This window comes from Helicoverpa armigera, chromosome 11, assembly GCF_030705265.1.
Source record: "Helicoverpa armigera isolate CAAS_96S chromosome 11, ASM3070526v1, whole genome shotgun sequence".
In the NCBI taxonomy this organism is placed as follows: Eukaryota; Metazoa; Arthropoda; class Insecta; order Lepidoptera; family Noctuidae; genus Helicoverpa; species Helicoverpa armigera.
Window position 1 is genome coordinate 1,183,700 of NC_087130.1, and position 26,749 is coordinate 1,210,448.

The window sequence follows — 26,749 nt, forward strand, 5'->3', positions numbered from 1 at the left end:
GTAGATACGGTGGATACTTAGATAAAAGCAAAATGTGTCTCATTTTGAAGCACAGACAGGCTGTATTACTACCAGAGTAATTAATTTACGGAAGAGAAACGTAGAGCCAAACTTTCATGTGTGTTAATTTCTTCCTTCTTCTATTCGTTCACAAACCTGGGACGTTACTGGAAATATCCTAGCTTAATGTAAAAAGGTGAATAACACTTTGTACTGTCTGATATTTCAAGTAAGATACACTAAAAATAACACTCAAAAGTAGATTAAAATAATGCAATCTTCTTTAAAATACCTATGCACATTATTATTAAAAGCTTTTTCTACTCGACTCGAAAGAACAAACTGACTTTGTTCATCTACCGTTAAAGCGAAACACGAAGCAACTCTTTTCAGTACAAAACATATATAAACTGAAATATTTCCAAGCAAAGTACAATACACTAAGTAAGCAATAGAAGAACAAAAACAAACATTAAGCTTCCATTACTAAAGGTACTTGACTTTCATTAAATTCACACAAGAAATAGCTACATTTCAAAACGAGTTTTCTTAGGTACTTTTCTTTCTGAAATTGGTCTCAGGTATGTGAAAAAATCCATTTCAGCGGCTTCAACTCATGTACTAATGGGACTATTTCACACACAAAATTTTATTTTCTTGTTGGATACCTCACAACAAAGAGGCAATAACAAAATTTTGTATTTGAGGCCCTAAGAAGACAGTTAGTTTCTATATGGTAGTTTTGTGATGCTCGCTCACAACAGTTCTCTGCTAGATAAAAAACAAGTTAGAAAGTATATCGAGAATGAAACAATAAATAATTTAATTTGATTAAAAAAATGCATTTTTATCTACTTATTCTTAATCTTAATGTATCCAATACCACCACGTTCAGCAGCTATCAAGAAGCACCCTGTCAAATAAATAAAAGCATTTCAGAAACCAAGACATAAAAAACCTAGAAAGCCTGAGTTGAGCCACTATAAACCTAACGACAGTAATCGATAAGGATCTTGGCAGAACTCCATCAATCACTAAACCACTTCAGCTAAGTTTAAAACTACGTATCCATCGATTTTACAGTCAAGGTTTCTCAAAGTTCAACACGGGTTCAATAACAGTGTAGGTTCTTGTTAATTTGCATTTACTATCTGCATCTATATAGGCAATCAGTGTGTTTGCGAAATTTCATGAAATCTATGATTTCTTATGTTACATATTTAAGGTTTAGTAGGCCAACATGATGCTTTGTCCCTTTTGACGTTCGAAAAGTGCTGATTTATCAGCCTAATTTGAATAAACGATTTTGAGTTTGAGTTTGAGTTTAAATGCTGAAAAAATAGTACAAGATATATCACAAGGCATTTTAGACTTTCAATGTTTTCCTTTCAGCGTAAATCAACAGTTTACATGGTGAAACATTTCTTGCATAGAAAACTGAAAAATATAGGTATTGGTGCTTGCATGGTTTCGACTCCCTATTAAACTGAGCTACTTCAGCCAAACTAATAAAGTTCAGTAAGTTGTTGCAATGTTGAGAGCCACTGCACTTCCCCATCAATCTCTTTGTATGAGGACAAGACTCGCTCGAAGATAATCCCTTTCATTGATGTGAAAAATTGTTTGCCAACATTTCAGCTTATCGAAGAACATGTTAGCTTATGTACTAGTACTTTATAGATGATCTTAGTTTGTTGTTTGAATAAATATAGCCTATTTTAGAGCTGAATGGCTTTTGGTTGATTGTCGACAAAATTGAGCTTGACAACTAATAATGATGATGAATGATACCCAACTTTTCTTTGAGATTCTAGAAACTAAGGAAACTGATCTGAAATATTTTTTTCCGTGCCTGCCATTATACATGATATAGGTGCATATGCACATATTATCTGTGTATGTAAACACATATCGTTTTCAGCTTTAGAAAAATAAGTCCATAGATAGTTTTCAGTGAAAAGAACGTAAGTGCCAATAAAGGTTGCGTCGCTTATAACCTTTCAGTTACAATGTTAATATTTTTCCTTAAACACCACTTTGAGCTTTCAATGCTTTTCTCTCAAACAATAACATCCGTTTGTAGAGATATTTTACTTTTTATGAAATAATAAATAAACATAATAAGATTATGTGAATGAAATATAATAAACAGAAGGAAAGGATCATACTACATATTTTATACGGGTTTTCCTACGCCAGGAAAATACATTTTTGTTTTTATGTTTTTCTTAGATTTACGTCTGATGATTTGCGTTGCTAAACAATTCAATAATATCGCAAAGGTAAGTAAGTTTCAAACATCGATCAATTAGGTATAACTTCCTGCAAACAAAACAAATCTATTTCTTAAACTTCGTCTACAACACAAGTAAAACAATAACCATAAAATTTAACTATTTCCACGTCATAAACTATATTTTACTTCGACTATAACTCTTTAACGGTTCATACATGAACCGTGCATAATATTATCATGCATATGCATGCGAACCACACTGATTACATTAAACTAACTGCTGTTTTATGAGCGTTACAAATAGACAAGTTAACGTCCCGAAGTTAACTGAATATCGCTGAAAATTAAATTTTATGATACTGAAACTTAGTTTATGGTTGTAAACAAGAATGAGTCATGTAGGTCTAGTTTGATTAAACGATTTACATATGAATATTATCTTTAAAGTATAGTAGTTAAATCCTTCGACTTCGGCCGCGTTGTAACAGCACTATAAAATGACGTAATTTTCTATATGATTTCACCCATAACTATTTATGAAATGCCTTCCCATAAGTAGATTTAATTATAAACAAGAGAACAAGTATGGTATAGTCTACTAGCTAAAGCCAGTGGTTTCATCCGCGGACCATAGTAACTACTCCGCAGACCCAGATAATAGTTATTTGTTATACAAGAGTGCAAAGTTGCTTTTTAACCTTAGAACCCTCCGCTTGCTCGGTCATCAAAATTGAGCCCGCGGTTAAAAAGCAACTTTGCACTCTTGTATAACAAATAACTATTGTCGGTAAATGAGCTATCTAACACTGAAATAATCAAACACACAAGTAACAAACTCTTCAACTTTATAATATAAGTAGTAAAAAAAACCCTTAGAAGTCTACATAAAACAGCCTACAAACACACATCTGCACACCTATACATAGCAAACTATCAACCATATGCAAATGAAGATCATCCCCCCACCTACTTGATCTATCAACAGATTATTCCGAAACAAAAACAAGTCTAAACTATAGCCCGCATACAAACGAAGCTTGAACCAACAAAAGTAGATATAGTAGTTAAAACTTAGAACTAACAATACACAGGTAAACATGGAAACACGTGGGTAGAACCTTTCAAGCGATTGTTTAATTACTATGTGATGGTAAAGAGTAATTGGTTCTGGCTATGGTAAAGGTAGGCCGATTGCGTTTAATGATAATGTTAAGTCGCTTTAAGATAGTTGCGAAGCAAGCCCTTTTTAACAAACTTCTGTAAAAAGGAGCAAACTTATTGTAGTTCAAAATTATGCTTTTAAAAACTGAAAACTAAATTCCAGAACGACTCAAAAAGTTATTGCACTTAAAGTAGGTACCTATGTATGTATCATTTTTATATATTAAAATACAGACCTTGGTACGACACGTGTTGGTAATCAATAAAAAATATTTTTGGATGAAAATATAGCCTTCATAATGCGAATTCGAAGTCAAACGAAGTCGTGAGTCAAAGTGACTTCAATAAGCATTACAATTCGTTACCTAACTAGTCAACAAAAACAAAGCTAATCTTGTTTATTTTCTATTCAAAAACATGTTTGTTTTGTTCCACTGTAACATTGAATAAGCAAAATGAAAATAGTTTTTGCAAAATAGAACTATGAATATTATAAAACCACGGAGAACAGAATGACTAGCGGAGATGTCATAACGCAAAATCTCCAAAGAAAGTAACGCACCAAAGTGCGGGTGATCGGGGGACGAGGAAGGTTACTCATTCGACCCTCACACGCCTTTCTTAGAATCCGCAAATTATTTTCAACACCAATTAATAAGACCAATCTTTTACATATTGGTTTTGATTTGACAAATAACCCAAATGCCACGTTAATCCTAGTAACTGATCACGTCTACCGTACGTTGCTTTGACCTACAAGAAGGCGCCTGACCTACCTTGCTTATGGAATCTCCGCTCATTTTTCCTTCATCTATGATTAAAACTGAAGTTGTTTATTTTACGAGTACAATCACCCTTAGAAAATATAATGGAATGCACAATGTATTTTTACTTAAATTAAGCTTATTTTCATATTAATTAGTGTAGTTTCAGATGAGTTTATTAATTAGTAGATGTAGAGAAAGTGCTGCATTTGTAACACAATGTTTTTATAGTGCAAATATAAGAGAGTTATAGTCACTATTTAATTAAAATGAAACAACTGATGTAAAATATAGCAACAAAATTTTTGCATTAGTCTATCAGTTATTCAATGTAGGTGAATTATGGTCAGAAAGGATTTTAATGAAACTAGGTATGAATATAAGAAATCTCAGGATACCATTGAAGCCACTGGCTGCTGCTTTTATCAAGAAAATTGATACTAAAATAATACAATTTAATATTTTATTGTTTTTTTTTTTTTATATACTTGTACGCACTTATCTCAGAATGACTTTGACCATTCAACAAAATCTTTCAGTGTTAAACTAATTTTTAACGTGGTGCACGAGCCAATTCCCACGGGACGAGTATGAAATCGCTGAAGCTATTAATAATATCTGCTATGTATGTATGTAAATATATTGATAACTAGCTTTTGCCCGCGGCTTCGCTCCCGTCAACTGACTTCTCTACTTTACCCAATTTTTTTTTCATAAGAACCTTCTCCTAACAATAACAAACACAACAAAAAAAGAATTAGCTAAATTGGTCCAGGCGTTGTTGAGTTATGCGCTTACCAACACATTTTTGCGATTCATTTTTATATTATAGATTTCAAACTATCCTTCAATGATTGAGCAAGAGATAATTTGAATAAAGACAGTAGATAAAAGATACGTTTGTAAACAAAGATAAAAATAGTGACAACGACTGATTAGTTCGAGTGCATCGCCAATGACTTTATTTAAATGCGCATATTGTGCATTTTTATGCAATGTTGTGAAACTTTAGATAGGTAGGGTGTATCAACTTTGTTCAGGTTGTCACCTGTATTACCTACCACTGAAGTATATTAAAGGAAAACAAACCTATTTTTGACACAAACGGTGCGTGGGCGCATACTGACCTCAAAAAACCTTTAATGATGTAGAAATATTATTAAGTCGAGAATCTAAGCATGCTATGGTCAGCAGTGTCTAGTAGCATTTTTTTTCAGAATTACCAACCTACTAGCTATTTGTTTCTAGCCATAAAAACATAATAAAGCAGGTATGTAACTACCAAATTTAGGTAAAATGATATACTTAGCTATTGTTTCCATTAAAACAAACTGTAAATAAAGCTCTGGTAAAATAACCCATTTATTTAGTAGCTAACAATCAAAATAATACCTCTACATGAAATAATTTGCGAACAAAGCTTAACATGCTAAATATGAAATAATTTCAGCCAGCAAAATGGGAATTTTACAAAAGAGTATTTATTTGTTACTAAAATCCTTGTTAGTCTATTTTGTTTAAAAGCCTGAATTTGCCTGAATGTAAAAACTATGTTTAGGTATTACAGAACAATTTATGGAAACAGCTACTTTCCGGAAACTCATCACATAAAATGTTGGGAAAAACATGTAGCGTTAATTCGCGGAATTTAGGCTACAAAATTCGCCTAAAACTTACAGATCATTCATTAAACTTTAAATTGGGAAATAATTATCTACAGACATTTAATATTTCTTACCATCCTTTATAGAAAGTTTTAACTAAGCCAAATCCCTCATAACGGCGTGGGTGTGAACTTCAAAAGACGTACAAAACTTTGTTTTGTTTGTGAAAACTTAAAACTAAACAATATCTTGAAAACACACCTACAAGTAATAATATCCAGGTAAATAAACCTACGATACTTACAGGTATTCTTACAAGAGAATGTTTTCTTTTTCAAACAATAATAGTAACATTCCTACAGATTCAGAAACTACTAACTTACAAGCATTTCACATTCTCACCTATGTGGTGAGGTGTGAAGGGTTTCCTTTTATTCTGAAATACTAATGTGGAAATAACAATAGATCTACTCTTATATGAGCTACGTAAGAGTATATCACCAAGGCACCAAACGAAAATTAACTAGAGATAGATGAAGACATTCTTTCACAGTATTTTCATCTTTTAAAATAATTTAAATATGTTGCATAGAGAATTCATTAATTTTGAACAAACTAATGTGGGTACCTATGACTGCACCCGAAAGCAGGCAGATATTTTTCACTTACTGTAAAACATGTAGGTAAGAATATCATGGGATACGGGCGGCACGCATGCCTAACCACATGCAGGCAAAAACGCATAACGACAAAAAGAAGTCTCCCCAACACGCCGTCACTCAAATATTTTCAGATCAGAAATATGTTCAGTATGACGAATATTGAAGCCTGAAAGCCGACGCGAGACTGGATCTGGTTTCAAAGCTTTTCAGCTGACAAAATGATGGACTTTTTGAGGCTTTGAAAAATAACATTTCGGCTAAAATGCACAGAATTCTGTTTTCTCTGCTTGAGTGGTCGCTGGTTGTTCACTTAATGACCAAAGTTGAGTTAAGCTTTTGTGACGTACTTAGTTTATAGTATGAGGGTGCTGTTGGGATTTTTGTATAAAATAACATGTAGGTAAGTAAGCACTCGTGGTGGCCTAGTGGGTAAAGGACCAACCTCAAGTATGAGGGCGCGGGGTCGATCCCAGGTCAGGCAAGTACCAATGCAACTTTTCTAAGTTTGTATGTACTTTCTAAGTATATCTTAGACACCATTGACTGTGTTTCGGATGGCACGTTAAACTGTAGGTCCCGGCTGTCAGTGAACATCCTTGGCAGTCGTTACGGGTAGTCAGAAGCCAGAAAGTCTGACACCAGTCTAACCAAGGGGTATCGGGTTGCCCGGGTTACTGGGTTGAGGAGGTCAGATAGGCAGTCGCTTCTTGTAAAAGCACTGGTACTCAGCTGAATCCGGTTAGACTGGAAGCCGACCCCAACGTGATTGGGAAAAAGGCTCGGAGGATGATGATGAAGTAAGCACTACAGCATGATTATAACATGATTTACACTTACTTCAGAATTATTTTAAAATTTTACAACCTTTTTATCGTCCCACTGCTGGGCACAGGCTTCCTCTTACTGGGAAAAGGATTGGGCATTAATCTTATGCTATGTTTTGTGAAGTACTTTAAAAACACAGGTAAATTTTATAGGACCCAAACTAAGTTAAAATACTAAAGCCTCAGATTAAAAAAAAAGTCTAACCCTAAACCTAATCAAGCAAGAAGTAAACAGATCCTCCGTACATAGATTAACCCACTCACATTTATTTCAAACATTTTCCCAATCAACATGATCTCCAATACTGTTAGCGCCTACAAACAGACAAACAAACCAACAGACAGACAAGCAAACAAGCAAGGAAACTCGAGTGCAAATGAAATCACGTTTAAACATTTGTGCACAAAGATGAACAATTTCTGCGTTGGTTCGACAGCGATTGTATTTCCCTGGCAGACCTTGCCACGAGTGGCGATAAATTGAATTCTAGGACTAGACCACAGAGTTAGAAAAAGGATAGAAAAGGCTAGTTTAATTACATGTTGGGTTTGATTGTTAGTTGTTCACTTTGTCTATACGTAAATATGTGCTCAGTGGGAGTTCAAAGGAAGTATTGACTACTAATTAGTGATACCTACTTAGAAATATGTACAGAAAAGAATTTCAATTACAAATACAGGAACGAAAAGAAAAAAAACGCCTCATTAATTTCAAGTGTTTACGTCGTTCGCATATGAGTAGTACACAAACATGGTACACAAACCACTTCAAAATGATTCTCGATTTTTTACCATAGCAACCATGAATGTCAAAATTAAGTAGTCATAAAGATACGCAATCGTTTGGAATATTATTTGATATAGCATATCTGAATACAGTTATTAAGGTATTTTTTAGTTGTATTCTTTAATATGATTTGCCAATTTGAATATACTTAATTAATATAATTATAAAATATACTACATTTGATTTCTCAAAGTCAATAGTTTCTTCTTCTTTCGCATAATTATTTATTGGAGACGAAAAGGCGAGCCCTTCACCAACAGTGGGACGAAGTGTATCAACTTAAAAAAATACCCCTAAGCTATTCGTTATTTATTTAACGAATGCCAAAGCCCTGCTTCAAACCCCACTTTTTCTATTTTCTTTGACCACACGGGAAACCTATTCAGCTTGTCAAATCACATTTGACCGCAACAGTGATCTCCCTCCGGCGTTTTAGAATAGCAAACTTTGTTCATCAACTAAGGTATGTAGGATCTAGATATTTTATCAGTGACATGACCTAACTCATCAGACATTGTAATTGGGAAGCGCTATCGAAGTTTACCTAAAGCATTATGTTTTAAAAATTTGGCCATATAGCACCCATATATTAAAGTTATTAGGCAAAATACTCCAAACTACTATAGCTGCATTTGGTAAGACTGTAATCCTATTTCAATCTGTCTAGCCTTTTCCCAACAGTGTTGGAAGCCTATCCTTTCAGTTTAAACAGATGCTGCTGCATATTTTACATGGTGCAATTGCCTATCTGACCACTCGTCGGGGCAGCTTATTATCCTTAAGTAGGTAAGCCTGAAATCCAACTTAAATTATGTATGTTTGAAAATCATAATAATAATAAATATGCGCCCCGCAGGGCATCTGAGGCGGATGACGGGGAGTAGCGACCCCGCGGGGCTATATATCCGAGTGCTCCAGGGAGAGTATACTGTCCCCCATCTCCGGCTTGCCGGAGTGAAGCATGACGGGGGATAGGTCTCCCGCCTCTTGGCTTGCCTTCACCGGCCGGTCAGAGTGGAGTCGCTAGAGCAATGCTCGGAGGGTAGGTGCCTCGTGGTAAGTGGCGAGTGGGCCGGTGATGCTGGACCCACAGGGAGCGCGTGATCTGCGTTTAAAGTCCGCCGAGGTATCCTCACCCTTCTCAGCCGCTCATGTACCTGTTGCCCTCTTGTTGCTTTTCAGTGACTGATTCCCGGGGGCCCAGTAAGTGAGTTGGCGAGTCTCCACCTGCCATTTTTACGTGTATTTATTACATTGTTATCGGCAGGTGCCATAGTTCCCGTAGTTTCTCCATTCCTAGTCCATTAGCATCCCATCACAATAGCCCAAGTAGTTTTCATCCATAGTTAGCAATAGTTTAGCACAGAACCGGGGATTGCCCTTGGGTACATTTCTATAGTGTATACAGGGATAATCGTCGGTTGTGTGTCACCATTTCATTAAAGTTGTCTCAAAAGGGCTTCAGCGTGTTGGCTTCGGCCCCACGTTCGCCTCCCAAAAATCCGGGACTCTATAGTCCCGAGATCTGGTAGAGACATACAAGATAAATATGCTAAATAATCAATATGCTAGGCAAATAATAGTGTAATATCTAAATGTTTATTCCGTACACAGCAATTTTGCATCTAAACACTACAATTTACTAGGAAACCAGAAAATTATAATGTAAATTGTAAAATGTAATAATCACACAATGCTATTAACAAATGCAAATTCTGAAACAATTTTCCACATTCTCCATTTGTAACTTTCAAATGCTTTCAAAGGTGAACATTTTAGGACGTAAAGTGAAATTGTTAGTCACAACACAAGAGCTTAGCTAACATTCTAGAAAATTCAATATAACGCAACATGTGGACGGCAAAGGAACGTTTATTGTACCTATATATTAGATTTTGCCCGTGACTTCGTCTGCGTCCTGAACTACACTGAAATAGTAGCCTACTGCCGTCTCCATGGTAGCACCTACCTCTAAGTAAAATTCTATCTTTATCTGTACAGGTGTTCTAGAGTGAAAAAACTCATTTTACCTTTTACAGGAGATTTGATTTTAAGTAAAGATTTGTCAAAGGATAGAAACCGAATCCTGTCAGGATACGGGACTAATGTTAAGACGAAGAAGAAGTGAGCATTTGTTAGAAGAACTAAGTTTTTTAAGACGTAATAATTTTAACTCATTCCCTTTATAAATGCTTTGTTTGTCACGCTTTCGCGCAAATACTACTGAAGCGATTTAGATGAGATCGAAGATGAAGCTTAAGAAGTTTCCTGGGGACGCGGGTGAAACCACGGGCGAACTCTAGTTAATAATAACAGATTTGTCATATTCCTTTTGTAAGAGTAAATAAGAAATATACTATTACATTGAGTATTTCACGAAGACTATAATGTAAGCGTGAATTGTGTTTTATTCATAGTAAACGCGAGCTTCGTATGTAAGCGATGACTTGAATGTAATATCAAGGTAATGTTTTCCCTGTAGGAATGGGAAGATATTTGCCAGTTATTGTGTTTTTCGTTTAGGCAGGAAGATACTTGTACTGCCATTTTAGTTCTGCAATAAATATAGGATCTGTACATAATATTATAAAGCTGATGAGGTTGTCTGTACGCGTTTATTTCAGGAACTGCTGGAACAATTACAAAAACTTTCAGTCCTATTATCCTTCGCCATTTCCTTCTTCGAGGCAAACTTTTGGCTACTTTTAATCTGGGCACTTTTAATGGAGGTTATTCTAAGGTGACGTTGCTGAATCGCTGCACAGTGATTCACGCTCCATACAAAGGCGGCCATAAATACGAAACTCACAAATACTTTTAATTAATTTATTTTACACGTTGAAATATGTTAAGAGAAGTGTAAATTATTAAAATTATAACATATCCACATTCATTAAAAAATATATCATTACTATTTAGGTGTAAAAATGTCTCGCAGTAATTTTGTTTTAGACGATAAACCTAGAACATGTCATACTGCGACTTTTAATGAAAAATCTATATAAATAATGGTTATTTATATTAAAAACAACCATAAAGGAATAAAATAAAACAACAAAAATACACGAACAACCTTTTTTGCAAATACACACAAAACACAAAATATACCAGAATACATTCAAGCTCAAAAGTATTTACTACAAACAGATAACAAATCTAGTACAATTTTTGATAGTACCTTTTGTTTTTGACAGGGAACTTTCGTAAACCTGTTAGGAAGGGATCTGAATGAAGAAGTTGATGGTTCAACTTTGTCAGACTTCTGAGATACATGTAACTCAATTCGCTCTACATCAATATTTTCAACTACATTCAGCCAATCTGAATATTTCTCTATAAACTTAGACCTACTACGATTTGATATTGCCCAATAATGAGAAATTCGTTTACATACATTCATAATTTTATTACTTAAAGTCTCTAGTTTGATATTTTCGATGTCATCCGAAAGGCACGATGTTTCTGTAAAAGTATTCAGGACATGTTGCATTTTTCATTTGGACTACCCTCTTTAGAGTGCCAAATGTCAAAAATAGTCGTCCTCGAAACGGAACATTTGAAAACTTTACCTAAAACAACATGAAAGCTGAACTTAAAATATAAAGTTTTTTTCTTTACTATGGACATGCATACTTTGACACTCCTTTTACCCAAGAAGGGGCAGAAAGATGCAGATGAAACTTATATGGTTTTATAAGAACATCCTCTTCATTCGAAAAACATTTGCCTCAAGTGCAGCACTGAGCAGCAAAAAGTTATAGGTCCAAATGAAATCAAAGTATACCAAACAAATCTACAAAAACGCTACCTTCAATAAAAAAATAAAATAAAATATTAAACGCATTAAAAAAAATAAAAAAGTAGTTGATAATAGAAGTACATACCTTGGTCTTGGACTTCCTTACTGTCACCATACGTAAACACTTGATTTGGAATAGTGACACTCAAAAACAAAGTGTTAAGTTTTGATGACTCACACGTTGCGATAATTAGACTCGAGATGCGCTAACTTCCGATGCACAAAAGTGAATAATAAGTTGACCTTATGACACTGGTATTTAGAGTTTTCGGAAGATTCTTAACTTGTTAATCACTTAGTAAGTTGATCTAATTGGGATAAGCCGATGACATTTTTCGATTTATGGCCTTAGAGTGAATCACTGTGCGCTGGCAAAAAGTTGCTAAAACTAAACACAGTTCCTATCAATACATATCCATTAGGAATTACTAACAACTAATATAAGTACATAGTAAATAACTGCAACTATAATGTAACACAATTTTACTAGACCTAATTACCGAAGTTAAAGATAAACAACTAAAAACTAGTGGTTAACTAAATAACTAGTTTAGAAACTAACGAACTAGCTCTAAACAAAACGTAGGATATTCCGGTGATTGTTACAAGTTGATCAATTAGTGTTTATAACGAATAAGTCGGACCGTGTAAGCGCTACTAAAGCTGGAGCGCTTTCAGGAAATTGTTTATCGCGTGTTTTAACTAGCTACGATTACTGTAATTATATTGTTGGATGATATTTTTATTGTTCTTGTAATGCTTTAACAATAATTTCTATAATATACACCTAATAATAATCAAACGAATGAATCAAAACAAACTTCTATAAAATTAAAGGAGGCAATTAATTTTTTTTTTTTACAATTATGAAAAATTTTGTGTAACAGACCCTAATTTAATCGTTTCAATATCCAATAAGTCTAGGATTTGTGATTGATCAAAAATTCGCCCTTCTGGGGTTTTAGTTTGGCAATAACATTACACGGATGTTACATTTACCCAACTGCTTGAAAAAGACATTAAAATAACAAAAACAGCCACTCACATGCTTATCAAATTCTTCTTAAATATTAAAATGACTTTTCAAAAACATAACACCAACAAAACATCTATCAAAACCCATCACAAAAGTTACACGTACATTACGTGTTCCTGCAATGTGAGTGCACAAAACTGCATTTCATATTCATGAGACTTGTTGAATTTTATCCCAACTGTCAGCTGGTCTAGTTGGCATGCATTACTTGTTACGTAGGACTGATCGATGAACTGGCTTTAACAGCGGTTTTGTAGAATAAAGGTAAAGAACTGTAATAGGTGCTTTGGTAATGTAACACCGAAATACTGTAATGTTATAAAGCGTAATAGCCTTTCTATCACAGAATTTTCTTTAGTGTGTCAGCGATAGAATGATGTTTTGAAACAAGTTTGAGTTATTTTTTGACCTTATTAAAAAGAGACTGACAATATTGACAGTCTTTACTAGTGACGTGAGTGAGTGAGTAGTGTTGAGTCGAACAAAGGGGTATTGGGTTGCCCGGGTAACTGGGTAAAGAGGGTCAGATAGGACAGTCGCTCCTTGTAAAGCACTGGTACTCAGCTGAATCCGGTTAGACTGGAAGCTGACCCCAACATAGTTGGGAAAAGGCTCGGAGGATGATGAAGGAGATACTGACAATAGCAGAGGTATTTTTTAAATTAATAGTCATATGGCTTGCACATTACATGTAGGCTTACTGTGCCTTCTAAGAACTAAATATATTTGCCTCTTGAGTGTGTTTAATAGCGCAATGTTTGGAGATCTACCGACCTCTCGATTATAGACTATTGCCCCTTGGGGAATTTGGTTTAGGTACAATGTAAGAGGTAAGTATGGATATACAACATTGACAATATTTTATCCACGGTGGGTGCTTACATAGGCTCCTTTTCGGAGGATACCGCGACAGCTACCAAAACAGCTAGTAATCCATGCTGCTTGGCACACAGCCTTAGATTACCTGAAAAACCTCATCTGATGAGAAACCTCACCTGAGCGATCTGATCAAATCTCCCGAACAGCTCGTTGAGCGTCTTCACGAGATCCGACGCGCTGAGTCGCTCAGACAGCGGCGTAAAGTTCACGATGTCCGCGTAAAGTATGCTCACGTTGTTGTGACGTTGCACGTGCATCTCGTGGAAACGCGTCTGTTTTGAGCTGTCGGCGCAAGCGTCCGCCATTTTGAGCATTATTGAGCGTTTCACCTGGAACAAGGAGAAATAGGAGATTAAGATCCAACATTAAAATGGAAGTTTAGTTTTGCATAATTATTATAATTTGACTGAATTTCCGATTTAAACTGGTCATCGGACACCCAGACACTAGCAGGTACCTAAATAACATAGGTAAATAACATTCAAAATCGATCATATACGAAGCATTTGTAGTAAATTTTTTAAGGAGTATAATTTCTCTAAACGCACCGCACAATCTAAAAAAAATAAACAAAAGACTACTGTAACAAAACTTATCGAAGGTTTATCAGTGGCATTAAGGTAGTATTAAAAGCCTTAAGAGTCGTCTATGACTTCAGGCTATCAACCTTAGGACCTAGTAGACGTGTTTATACTTTTATTGCGATGTTCAATATAATCCCCTATTAGTCATAGGTACTTGTCTTTCTTTATGTAAGTTTTCCCGGTCATTGGCTTGATAAGAAAATGTAAGCGCCTGACGAAATTGTTATAGCAATGATATGATTGTGTGTAAATGATTTTTTTCTTGGCGTTTTGTGACAGGAAACTAGAAAGGTAAGAAGGTTAAAATGTTGTGGTCACAATAAGAAACTAAAGAAACTTGAATATAAAAGTTTTGAACGCAAATAAAATATAAATTGTGCTTAGAGCGCAATAAAATCATAATTTGTGTGAGTGTGTGTTAGTTACAGATCATTTACCTTAACACCTATGTAGGAAGATATTAGAGCATATTGGTAATATATTGGATACCATTTCATATCCTCTAAAATAATTCATATGTGTAAGTAACTCTACAATGCAGTTACATTACAATGCGGGTTCTAGAACATAAACAGGGTCACTAAAACACCTCATCATCTTACTCACTCATGACTCTAAAACTTCATGACACAGATGGCATTGACTTGCAGACATTCAGGGTTTATGTTATGACAAAACATTAATTCCAAATAGAAGGAAAAAAACACAAAAAATGACATAGGGTACTCATTATAACAGTAATATTTTTTGCTTAGGTAAACACTTCACTATGACTATGACGTAGGCTAGTCATGATTAACCCATTAGAAGTCACTGTACTCGATTGAGTACAGTCATATTCCTAAGTGTAAATAACAGATCTCGTAAAGTTAATGTAGTTAACCTTGTTATTTTACTTGATTATAACACCCTTTTACTATATGAAAAATATTATGTGCGTAGCGTGATTTTTTTTCACAAAAAAATCCAGTTGAAGTTGTGCTTCCGAAATGTTGTTGAGGTATGTTGTCATTTTTAGTTTTTTTTTTTATTATTGCTACTTTTTAGTTGTTTTTTTCGTAAGATTATTTCAAAATACATATCAAAAAAATATATAAATAACAATATAATAAGTATTTCGTACCTCAAATGAAACTAGGTTCATATAAAAACGACTGTACTCGATTGAGTACAATGACAACATAGGTAAGTAAAATAACTATTATTTTTTCAAATTCCTTACTGTGTAGAAGCAACATTTTCCTGAATAAAAAGCTACTAAGGGGTTCGAAGAAGTTATTGAAGCCGTTTTGTACACGTGTGCATTGCCTGATGAAGAGGAGAGTCCTAATAAGGATACAGCAGCATATCGACAACCGTGAGACATAGCTGGTACTATTGATATCATCTGGATACCATGGCAATCAACTATGACACTATTGAACCACAGAGGACAATCAAAAGATGGTGTAATGGTGTGGTGTGAATAAAGAAGGAGAAGGTAGCCATAGCGATATCGGGCTATTCCAAAGAAACAATAACAATATGGGACGTGAGGATGAACTCTACCAGTCTGTCTCACTGGACAGAATTGCTGTACTGTACATGGCATTTGCTAATGCGTGGCCTTTTTATGCAAGGAGTAATAGTAGTTCTATGGAGTTTCGCAGTCATATCGCACGATATCATTTTCGCCAAGGTGAACCAATAATAGTCGCCGGTAAACTATGAGCCTCGAGAGGAAGCTCAAAGTCTCAGTCTCAAAAAAAAAGAACAACGAGAGGCTATGCCAGGAGTTTCTCTGCGAGATTGAAATGAGGAGATCCGCAGAAGAACCAAAGTCCGACTTGGCCCGAAGAATTGCAAAGCTGAAGTGGTAATGGGTAAGGCATGTAGCTTGCAGAACAGATGGCCGATGGGGCTGTTCTTTAGTGGAAACCACAACATGGAAGGCGCAGCATGGGCAGGCCCTCGACTAGAAGAACGAAAGATCTGGCCAGGGTCATCGGGAAGCACTGGATGCGGGTTGCTAAAGATCGAGCAATGTGGTAAACGTGAGGGGAGGCCTTTGTCCAGCTGTGGGCCTCTTTCGGCTGATACAACGAACGAATAAAATCGCGCCATGCTGCATCAATAGTCGATGGCCTTCATCAAGTTGGAGTTGAACACTATCCCGTCAAAATAGAAAAACAGCTACGACGTGTAACTTGTCATTCGAGAGTTCTTTGGCAGAGTATGACGTATCTAAAAACACTTTGTGTCGAAAAATTATTATTCGAACATCTTTATACACAGGAGGTCATTGTACTCAGTTGAGTACACCCCTGTAATTTCATGAAAACTACGAATTTTCACATTTTTCTTGTATTTTGTGTTTTTCTGTTCCCAATTCTATATGAAAATAAAGAAAACTCCAGAATAATATAAGTACTTTTTGTTTGACCTCTAATGGGTTAAGGCAATACTGAATTGGTACCTACTAATAAATGGAAAAAATATAGCAGGATTTTGATGACGTAAGCACCAAACATATTAACGTCACTCTACGGGGCAATGCCCGTGATTTTTTAAAGAAACTTGTCAGGAAAATAACTGTTGACTTGTTTCAATAATCTTTTGCTATTATTATCTCCACATTATAAATGTGAAAATGAGCCAGTAAGTCTGACACCAGTCTAACCAAGGGGTATCGGGTTGCCCGGGTAACTGGGTTGAGGAGGTCAGATAGGCAGTCGCTTCTTGTAAAGCACTGGTACTCAGCTGAATCCGGTTAGACTGGAAGCCGACCCCAACAGGATTGGGAAAAGGTTCGGAGGATGATGATAAATGTGAAAGTGAGTTGGTTAGGTTTTTTCTGGGTTTTGGAAGTCGTTTTTTTTTTCAGGTGGAGTGGGAAATCCCGGCAAGCAGTCACCTGATACGGATGTGGGTACCTTTGTGGATCACGCAGACGAATTCGGAAAAAGTATTTTTTATAAAAAAAAAACATTAGATCATAACTTTTCGAAAAATATTAAAAAAAACATCAAATTCTTTTTATCCTTAGGTAAGCCTTATGAAAATAATGTCATAAATGCATCCACAAAAAACATAATTTTTCACCTCCACTATTGTGGAGGATTTACTCCATTATTATGCCAAATATCCAGATGCCAGTTAAACATCCTGCAAAAATTATATCATCACAAAAAAATCCTAATACCAAACCAAATCCTTTACAGTTTACGTAACCTAAATTCAACAAAAAAAAACAAATTTTCTTCCAAAAATACCAAGACAAGACAAGAAAACATAATTTTGGGGGAAATCTTGACATCCCACTGCGATAATGGGCACGTAAAAATAAAACGTCTTAGTAAAAAATACAAATTACGGGCTGATTCATTTAATTTGCAACGCAGTGTATTTCTTAGAAGTGTGAGTGTGTGAGTAATCAGGGAATCACCAGGGGGCGTGGCTTGCGCACAGACAGAACTAAAGTATGACGTAAGTATGTATGTATGTGTGTAATGTTACGTTTTCTTATGAATGGGGATATCAAATTATTAATTGTCTGTTTGTAATGCGGAGCCATTTTGAAGTAGTGAATGAATTTTATCCTGAAAATTTGGGACGAATTTAACGGACTTCCCAAAAATGTAGAGGTTACCTATTACTTAGGATATTTGTATTTTTTACGTAACTATCGAACCTTGATCTCGTTGCGAACAAAAATTCCTATAGAATCTGATTCTGAAAAAAACCTGATAAGTTTAATATTTGTAATGTTATGGATAAACTAACATTTTTAGTACATGTACACCAGTCTAACCAACGGGTATTGGGTTGCCCGGGTAACTTGGGTTGAGGAGGTCAGATAGGCAGTCGCTTCTTGTAAAGCACTGGTACTCAGCTAAATTCGGTTAGACTGGAAGCCGACTCCAACATGGTTGGGAAAAAGGCTCGGAGGATGAGGATGATGTGTAAACCTGTGTCCTTTGGCTATACTGGCTACAAAAATTTACGTAATAATATTAGGCACGATTTAATATAAAAATGCAATCTAACTGTTATAGACATAAAAGATGAGTAATGTAAATTATCATACGTAACATACATTAAGATAAATAGTAATTGTGAAATCCGTTGACTCCGGACTTTTGACTGAAACATGACATCATTGATGATAATCATAATTTGTGAAAGAAACGGTAAAACCTAGAAATTACTTTTTTTGTTGATTTACGTTTTCAAGCATTGTTCTTCGTCGTATATAAAAACTTGGAAACAAGACTTTACACAAATGTTATAGGTAATGATATTATAAATTGGAAAACTTTGTTAGTTTGGTTGCAAGAATGCGCGTTTTCTCAAAAAGGAATGGTCTGTTTTGAATGAGACTGAAGGATTTTATTTCAGTGTGGGAGCCAATATACCTACCACTTTATACCCGGGTGTATTAAGAAGTTAATACGAGACACGAATGGAACACGGATTTAAGATAATAATGGAATGATGATGATTAATCTATACTAATATTATAAAGAGGAAAACTTTGTTTGTTTGTTTGTTTGGTTGTAATGGATAAACTCAAAAACTACTGGACCGATTTTAAATATACTTTCACCATTAGAAAGCTATATTATATGCGAGTAACATAGGCCATATTTTATCCCGGTGCGGGCAGTAGCTCCCACGAGACGCGGGTGAAACCGCGGGAAAACGGCTAGTAAAATATAAAGGAAGGAAAATAAAAAATCTGTAGATCAGACCATATCTTCTAAGAAAAATAATACGGATTCCTGGTATCGATTAACCATTTTTATTCTTTTTAAGAGCATTCGTCGTTTTTCTGCCTAATTTTATAAATTTTTCCTCTAAAAGGTTGAGGGTGCGTCCTACATGGGCGAATCAAAGCGAATGCAAAGCGACCTAAATCGAATTCAAAAATGTACGAGGCACAGCGTCATCATTATCCTCCTGTCCTTATCCCAATTTTACTTGGGTTCGGCGCAGCATGTTTTCTCCTTCATACTCTTCTATCTGCCTTCATCTCGCAAGTAACATTCTTAACTTAACGTCACGTACAAATATCAACTGTTTTGTCAGTTTGACGTCTCATCGCGTCGCTTTGCGTTCGCATTTGATTCGCTCACATAGGACGCACCGTAAGCAAGTGACTCAGAAAACGGTATTTTATTATTTCTCAAGGTTGAATGAAAACTGGTCCTTTGGTCCGAATTCAATCATTTATCACTTCAAAGCCTTGAGGATGTGAAAGTGGAACAAGTCGTGATGTCCTGGTACTAGTGACGTCGTAGGTAAGTACAGAATTTTGACTGGCAATCAAGCAATCAATTTAAAAATCAAGTAGACATTTAAATAAAACTTTTACGGATTTTATCGCGGTTATATTAATATTATTTAATCCTGACGTTTCGGATCCTTTACAGCATTCATGGCCTGGGCAGACTAATGAGTTGCTCGTCTTGATATTTTAGTTACAAACATCTACCCTTCACGCTCAAGTAGACATTTTTGGATTCTGATTCAGTGTTCGAACAAAAATGCATAAACTAAGTTAGTTGTGTATAAAACCATCTGTTCCGATAGTAGTCAAAGTAAATTAAATTACAAAGTATAGAAAGCAGTACTTTTTCAAGTTGAACATGTAACGTCAATTATTTAACGTTAAAAAACAAATGTGTTCAATATTAAGTTAAGTAAGCATTGAAAAACCAAACCACTCAATTATGTCCCTATATCTTTAATTCCATACCAAATATTATACAAACTTTCGAACACCCCAAAAAAAACTCCCTTTTGTTCACTAGTCTACGTCACAGCCTACGTGCTGTCCATCATGTGACGCGCTCCATATTAGTTACACACTCAAAGAGCTGTCGGTCAAATTGGGCGTTATGACGAACTTCGCATCGCGTGTCAAGATTTCACAAAGGCTGTGGTCACCATTGTTTTTCTACGTGGAAATCGTCATCAGGTTTGCGATCATAAAATTAATTATTTGTTGGAATTATAGGTAAGCGCTCATTCTGGGATTGTGTGCAAGAGTCACCGCCGCCCTGATGCACAAAGGGTTCAAGAAAGAACAAGGGTGGGTTTTAGTCAGCAAAAGTCTGACGTCCCTGTCCCTCCCGCTGTACCCACGGGAAGAGGGGTCGTCTTGTTATTTTTCATCTGAAAATATTGAAGTCTTCATTAATTTAATGCTCGCAAAATCTTGTTTACTTTGGTGATAAGTATAACATTTAAGCACCGGGAAAATTAACAGGATATTTTATTTTATTCACAGACAAGACTTCAGGATGAGAGTAGGTAACAGAAATCCCTGAAATACCATTTATGTTTTTACCAGTAGACCAAATGATATTGAAGCTAATTATATTCTGTTTATAATATATTATTAATAATTATATTAGTGGTATACCTAAAATACGTGAGAGGAATTACCTCAAAAATGTAATCTGTCATGGCTGCCTCATACTTTGTGCCCAATGCATTTAAGTACAATCTTAGTTTATCACAAGTAACACGGTCATTTAGCTATCACTATTATCAGCCTAAATGATGTAGATATTAATATGTTACAGTCAATATTTTTCTAGGCCTTTCTAAAAGCTGTCTAGGTCAATATATTTAACATGACCTTTTTAACTATAAAATATTTTAAAAATATTTTTGTTTTTTACGTAATAGGTAATAATTAGATAACTATTCTAGATCGATTTTTAATGATCATGTCAATTAATTGGAGTCCGTTGTTCGACGATTAAATAATAATTAAATGGCGTTTAGTTAACTAGTTCAATTTATTGATTTAGGTTGAAAAACGGATATTTGGAAATTTAGATTGTAATATGTAGGTAAATTATGTAGTTATCGATGACATTTTATATAATTTAAATATTCACACTAGGTATTACATTATATTGATAAGAATATCAATTAATTGTTCCATCATTAGCTGAACATTGCAATATTACTTACAGTGCTAATGAAATAAAATTACTTACTCGCATCTTACCTAGTCAGAAAATCTCTTTACAAATATTTATATATCTAATCTCTATATATCTCTTTACTCTTTACAAATGCCATACAAAAAAGCCGAATAGAATACATACCAAACTACAGCAGCTATTAGTTAATTTGGTAAATGCCAAAAACCTTTATTTAGCAGTAACATGCGCCTGACACACTTGTAAAATAACTGTGCCAGTCTTCACTTATAATCTTTCTTTTGTACTCCGTTATCTTTTGTAAACAAATAAAAGAATTCTTCGCATTTCTGATGAGTAAAAGTTTACGTAAGTTTCTGCAAATTAGGAAATTACTTATTATATTCGGTTTCATAAATAAGGAAAGTAAGCATTGCTTACTTATTTTTCCAGTAAAAGCTATGATTAACACTTTAGGGAGTTCCTTGGAAATTGTTCAAAAGAAATGCCTATAGAAATCATTATAACTAACCGGGAGCATAGATAGGTGTTTTCCCCGCGTCCCGGGATATTACTGGATAATCTACCTTCTCAACAGCAAATAATTTTTCGAGGCTTTAGTTTCGGAGTTTTCAGCAAACAAACAATTTATTCAGAAAAAAATGGTTCGTCTTTATTATATTAAGTAGTAAGTATATCTTAGACACCAATGACTGTGTTTCAGATGGCACGTTAAACTGTAGTTCTCGGCTGTCATTAAACATCCTTGCCAGTCGTTACTGGTAGTCAGAAGCCAGAAAGTCTGACACCAGTCTAACCAAGGGGTATCGGGTTGCCCGGGAAACTGGGTTGAGGAGGTCAGATAGAGCAGTCGCACCTTGTAAAGCATTGGTAAGCTACACCCGGTTAGACTGGAAGCCGACCCCAACATAGTTGGGAAAAGGGCTTGGAGGATGATAATGTTAGGTATTGTCATTGATTACCTTTAAACTATCACAGGCAGGTACTAACTTATCACATACACGAAATAATAAATTAATCACTTTATTAACAGCTTATATTAAAACAACCTTTAACTCGTCAATAAATTGTAAGTATTATGACACCTCAAAGCCAACGCGTTCTAATATATTCATTTAAGATACTATTCGGACTTGCAATATGTCACGTAGACCCTTGCAGCTTTGAAAACAATATAATATGTAAGGTAAAGTTGGTAACTTCAAGGGCTTAGATAAGTAAATTAAATATCATGAAGAATACGGGACGACAGAACCAAAAATATGTATGTAATAATTTTTCTAATATTTTTTAATGAAATGCCTAGGTATAACATATTTCTAAGAAACATCACGATGAATTACTTAATTTCGAAAAATTTGTAATTAACATTTATTGTGTAGGTAAGTAAATATTCAATGGATTTTTTTTATTTAAGTACCTATTATAATTCAAGACCATAAGGACCATTATAATTCTCCAATCGATTGTATACTAATTTCTTCTTTCTTAACAATAAATGTAAATACTTTTTTGGGCACAAAACATAAAAGAACATCTAGCTACTTAACTAACCGATCATATACTCGGCTCTCAAGAACTTACAATAGTCATTGCCTTGAGATATAAAAGGAATGTATTAATTAATTACTTATCATTCAGACTCGATCGTCATAGCTCCCTAATGAATTAGACGGAGGTCTAACTAATGTAGATCATTGTTTATTGATTAATTCAAGGGTAATACTAGATGCACAAGTAAATGCAAACTAGGTATAAGAAGCACCAAAAATTGCATTATAATAAGGCTAAACTCTACCAGGAAATTCTCTTCTGTTCATAGAGTAATTTTGTTAAAAAAACCGGTCTGTGTAAACCCAAGAAAAACCTTAACACAAAGAGTATTTCCACCACTTTAAAGATAAGTAAAAAGTAGATAAAGCCAATTTTCTAAATCGCCTGATGATAATCAGAGTCTAAAAATACACAGAAAACATAATTGGGCTATCTTAACAAAACAGATACAAGCCAAAACTGCATAATCCGAGTATTTACGTAATCTTCCAGTTATCTAAATGGAATACTTGACACATAAAAAAGTTGTGACGTCACTTGCAAAAATAAAGGCCTTATCGCGTAAAAGGAAATGCAAAAACTTTATAAAAAGAACATCAAAATAAAGCCGAACAATACATGTTATAAGAACCAAAATATCTTCAAGAGTAGGCACACACTGCAACACACATTTAGTCGGCCGATAGTTGATTTGGGCTCATAAATCAGTATGAAGATGAATGGAAGTACACACGTAACAACGATGACTTATTTGTTCAAACTCAAACTCAAAAACGTTTATTCAAATTGAACTGATAAATCAGCACTTTTTGAACGCCAAAAACAAAAGACAGCCCCCAAAACGCCCGCCCTTCACCACTTCCTATGTGTTTTTGCCGGAAAGAGGAAGTGGCGCAATAAACTCCCCAGATGTCTGTCCGTTAGGTTAGATTAGGTATCAAACCGACTAAAAACAGTAGGTATCAAACTCTTTTTTCGAACTACCTGGCCAACAGTCGGCCAACTGTTTAGTCTCCAGTGTGCGCGAAGTCAGAAAAATTATCGCTTTTATCTCGTGACCCTAAATTCCATAATTTCTCCAGCACAAACATCTCTTAGAAATAGTGATATTCTTATCAAAATGTAGGTCGACTACGTGACAAGCCTACATTTTAGGTTTTATCAAGCTAGTGCAAAATTTTGCAATGCTTTTTGAATGCTAAATTAGTTTGATATTTCTTGTTCACTGATAAAGAGACTATTAAATATGAAATTTATCGCGGTTCATTTTTTATATGTCTATTTTAATTATTGAGAGTTAAAAAGAGTAACCATGGAGTTTCTTGTGTATAATATATATAACTCGATAGAGTTCGACAAGAGATCAGGCATGGGACCGATATTTAGGTACGTGCTCTCTAAGAAACGGGTGTGTCAATCATTGATATCCAATGTCTGGATAAGGAAGCTACTCAATGACCAAATATTTATTAATCAGATGAACTGTAAAATGGTAGTAGAACAGTAAATAGTAAATTAGTAAGCAAAATATGCGTAATTTTTCCATAATTCGGAGAAGAAAAACCCAGCAGAAAAATACATATTTTTCTACCTACCACTATTCAATTCAGTATATAAGTTATTGACGCATCGAGGAAAATATTAAATATAATAAACATGTGCAGACTTTTGCGTCAATGTACAAATCTTATGCACAAAACGTCATTTATTTCTGACCTAGTTTATTTTCCTTGTTTCTAAACCCTTAAGCTCAATTTGCGTCACAACACTCTATCCATAAAAGAAATATGACATTAATAGGTATATTTTAATATGCAGTATCGATTAAAATAAAATAAGGTAAATTAAAAAGGTGATTAATAAGAATTTTCCTTGAAATGGGTGTTTTAATTTTCCTCACTGTAAGAAAACTATAATTACATTTATTTATAATTTAATCTCAGTCTTCACTCTCGTTTTGTATTTTGTACATAAGAAAATAAACGGATAACAGACAGATTTTCTTTCGCTTGATATCTGCTTTATAACCTTCCTTCCCTTCAAATCTCAAATCGCATTGCAAAATAGTTCATATTTCATTCACATTAAAGTGCATTTTCAAGCGGCATAATATTGACAGTCGTTAGATCTCGAATGTCTAGTCTGTCCATTGGTATTAAACGCTAGACTGCTTCCATCTATTCCAGTGCACTAAGATGTACCTACAGAAATAGCTAGATTGCAAAATTCTTACATAGAAAATGAAAACACTCAGGTCTGTCTGTCCGAATTAAACTTAAAAACCAATTAATCAATTTTCATGAGGTTTTACTATTGGAAAAAATGATCAATGACGAAGGTTGGGGTAATATCACCTCTAACTGTTTTCGTAACCGTCTTCATATTCCCTTCAAAAAAACTTTATGATTGAATTCCTTACACGAAAATCGGTTCAGCTATTTCGGAGTGGCAGCGAACCAAATTCCTTTTTAGGCAGTAAAAGCAGTAAAAGTAATAAAACTTCGCAAAATCGAAGCGAAACATTAATGATGATTAGTTAATTGTTCCTAAACAATATACTTAATTTAAGAGGATGAATAAGAATGTTGACGACACGTAATACCGATATCCTTCATCACTTAACAATAGATCTTAGTGAATAGCATACCAATAGATATTTCCCTGTTTATTGTTTTGTTTTTAGAATAAGAGCATAATATTATCGTTGGGCTATTCTATGAGAGAGTGATATAAGTATTTCTGGGAGTCGAAGTGCAAAACAATGGGATTTTGGAGCGTAGTGCTAATCCTCTTACAGCTCGAAGGGTTATGTACCACCTTCCGAAAGGTGGGCTATTTATAGCTTCCAATATACCATGAAAGGCTACTGGGCTTAGCTAATAACGGTGTAAAGAGAAGTGTGAGTTTTTTCGGAAAATAAACTAGAGGAAATAAGACAGAAAACTTTTTACAGAACAGTTCTTAGAAAAAATAATACCCATATTGGGGCAGGTAACATAATAGGTCACAAAGTTGATTTAATTTCATACTTAGGTGTTGAAACACAAACATAATGCAATTAACAGATTTTAAAACTGTGGCTCACACTAAGCACGGCATTGTCTACTAACAAAGTTCCCGATATATTACATATACATATGATCACTCGTGGAAAGCTCGCCACGAGGAAAAACAAAAGAAGCACGAGTTCACTGGAATATCTGATACTTTCTCACCTGAAATAACAACTTACTCATAGCTCCTAGAAACTATGACAATAAACCTAGTTTTGTTGATCAAAGAACGTGGCGTACAAAATAGCTTACTGTTCTGACAGTCCGACAGACTGTCTGTCATGCTTAACCGGTAAAACAACTAGACCAATTTTGATGAACTTTAGCATAGGGATGAACTAAAACGACGTGAGAAATGTAACATAATTTTTGTAGTGCGTGATGCAAATCTTCTTGATGTGTAGGTAAAATCGCTAAAATAAACATACTAGAGTGATAATAATTTACTTAAACAATGACAAAGAACTGTAGACCTAAAATTACAAGAAAATTTATCACGTCTACAAATTCAGGTTACGTCGAAGATAACGTATGTTTGTTTAATGACTTCAATGATGCTGCGAAGAATATTAATGTTATGACTAACGTTTTCTTAGAAGTGCTCGCGAAATTCAGTCGCAAGAAATGTAATAGTAAATATATTGAGGAAGTTGTTATTGGTTAAGCAGACAAAACCGTGATAGCTGATGACGTGGGTTATGCAAACATTGTTGAAACACTACGTAATGTAGGCCTTGCATCTGGTTAAGACATAATGTAAATTAGGTTTTGAAGATATCAAAACAGGCGTCATAACAGTATATTGTAGTGTCCCGCTTGCAGTACAGAACCTTTTAGACGCTAGGGATTTTCAAAAAATGTTGTCATG

The 26,749-nt window shown here is 34.8% G+C and overlaps 1 protein-coding gene across 1 annotated transcript in view; it reads right to left on the bottom strand.

Annotated features, from left to right (window-relative positions):
- LOC110373694 (adenylate cyclase type 2) overlaps window positions 1-26,749 on the bottom strand; it is a 217,996-nt gene that overhangs the window by 24,678 nt on the left and 166,569 nt on the right. Inside the window, exon 6 of the mRNA XM_064036823.1 lies at window positions 13,869-14,081. Within this exon, the coding sequence (XP_063892893.1) occupies window positions 13,869-14,081 (213 nt within the window). The remainder of the gene's footprint in view (window positions 1-13,868; window positions 14,082-26,749) is intronic.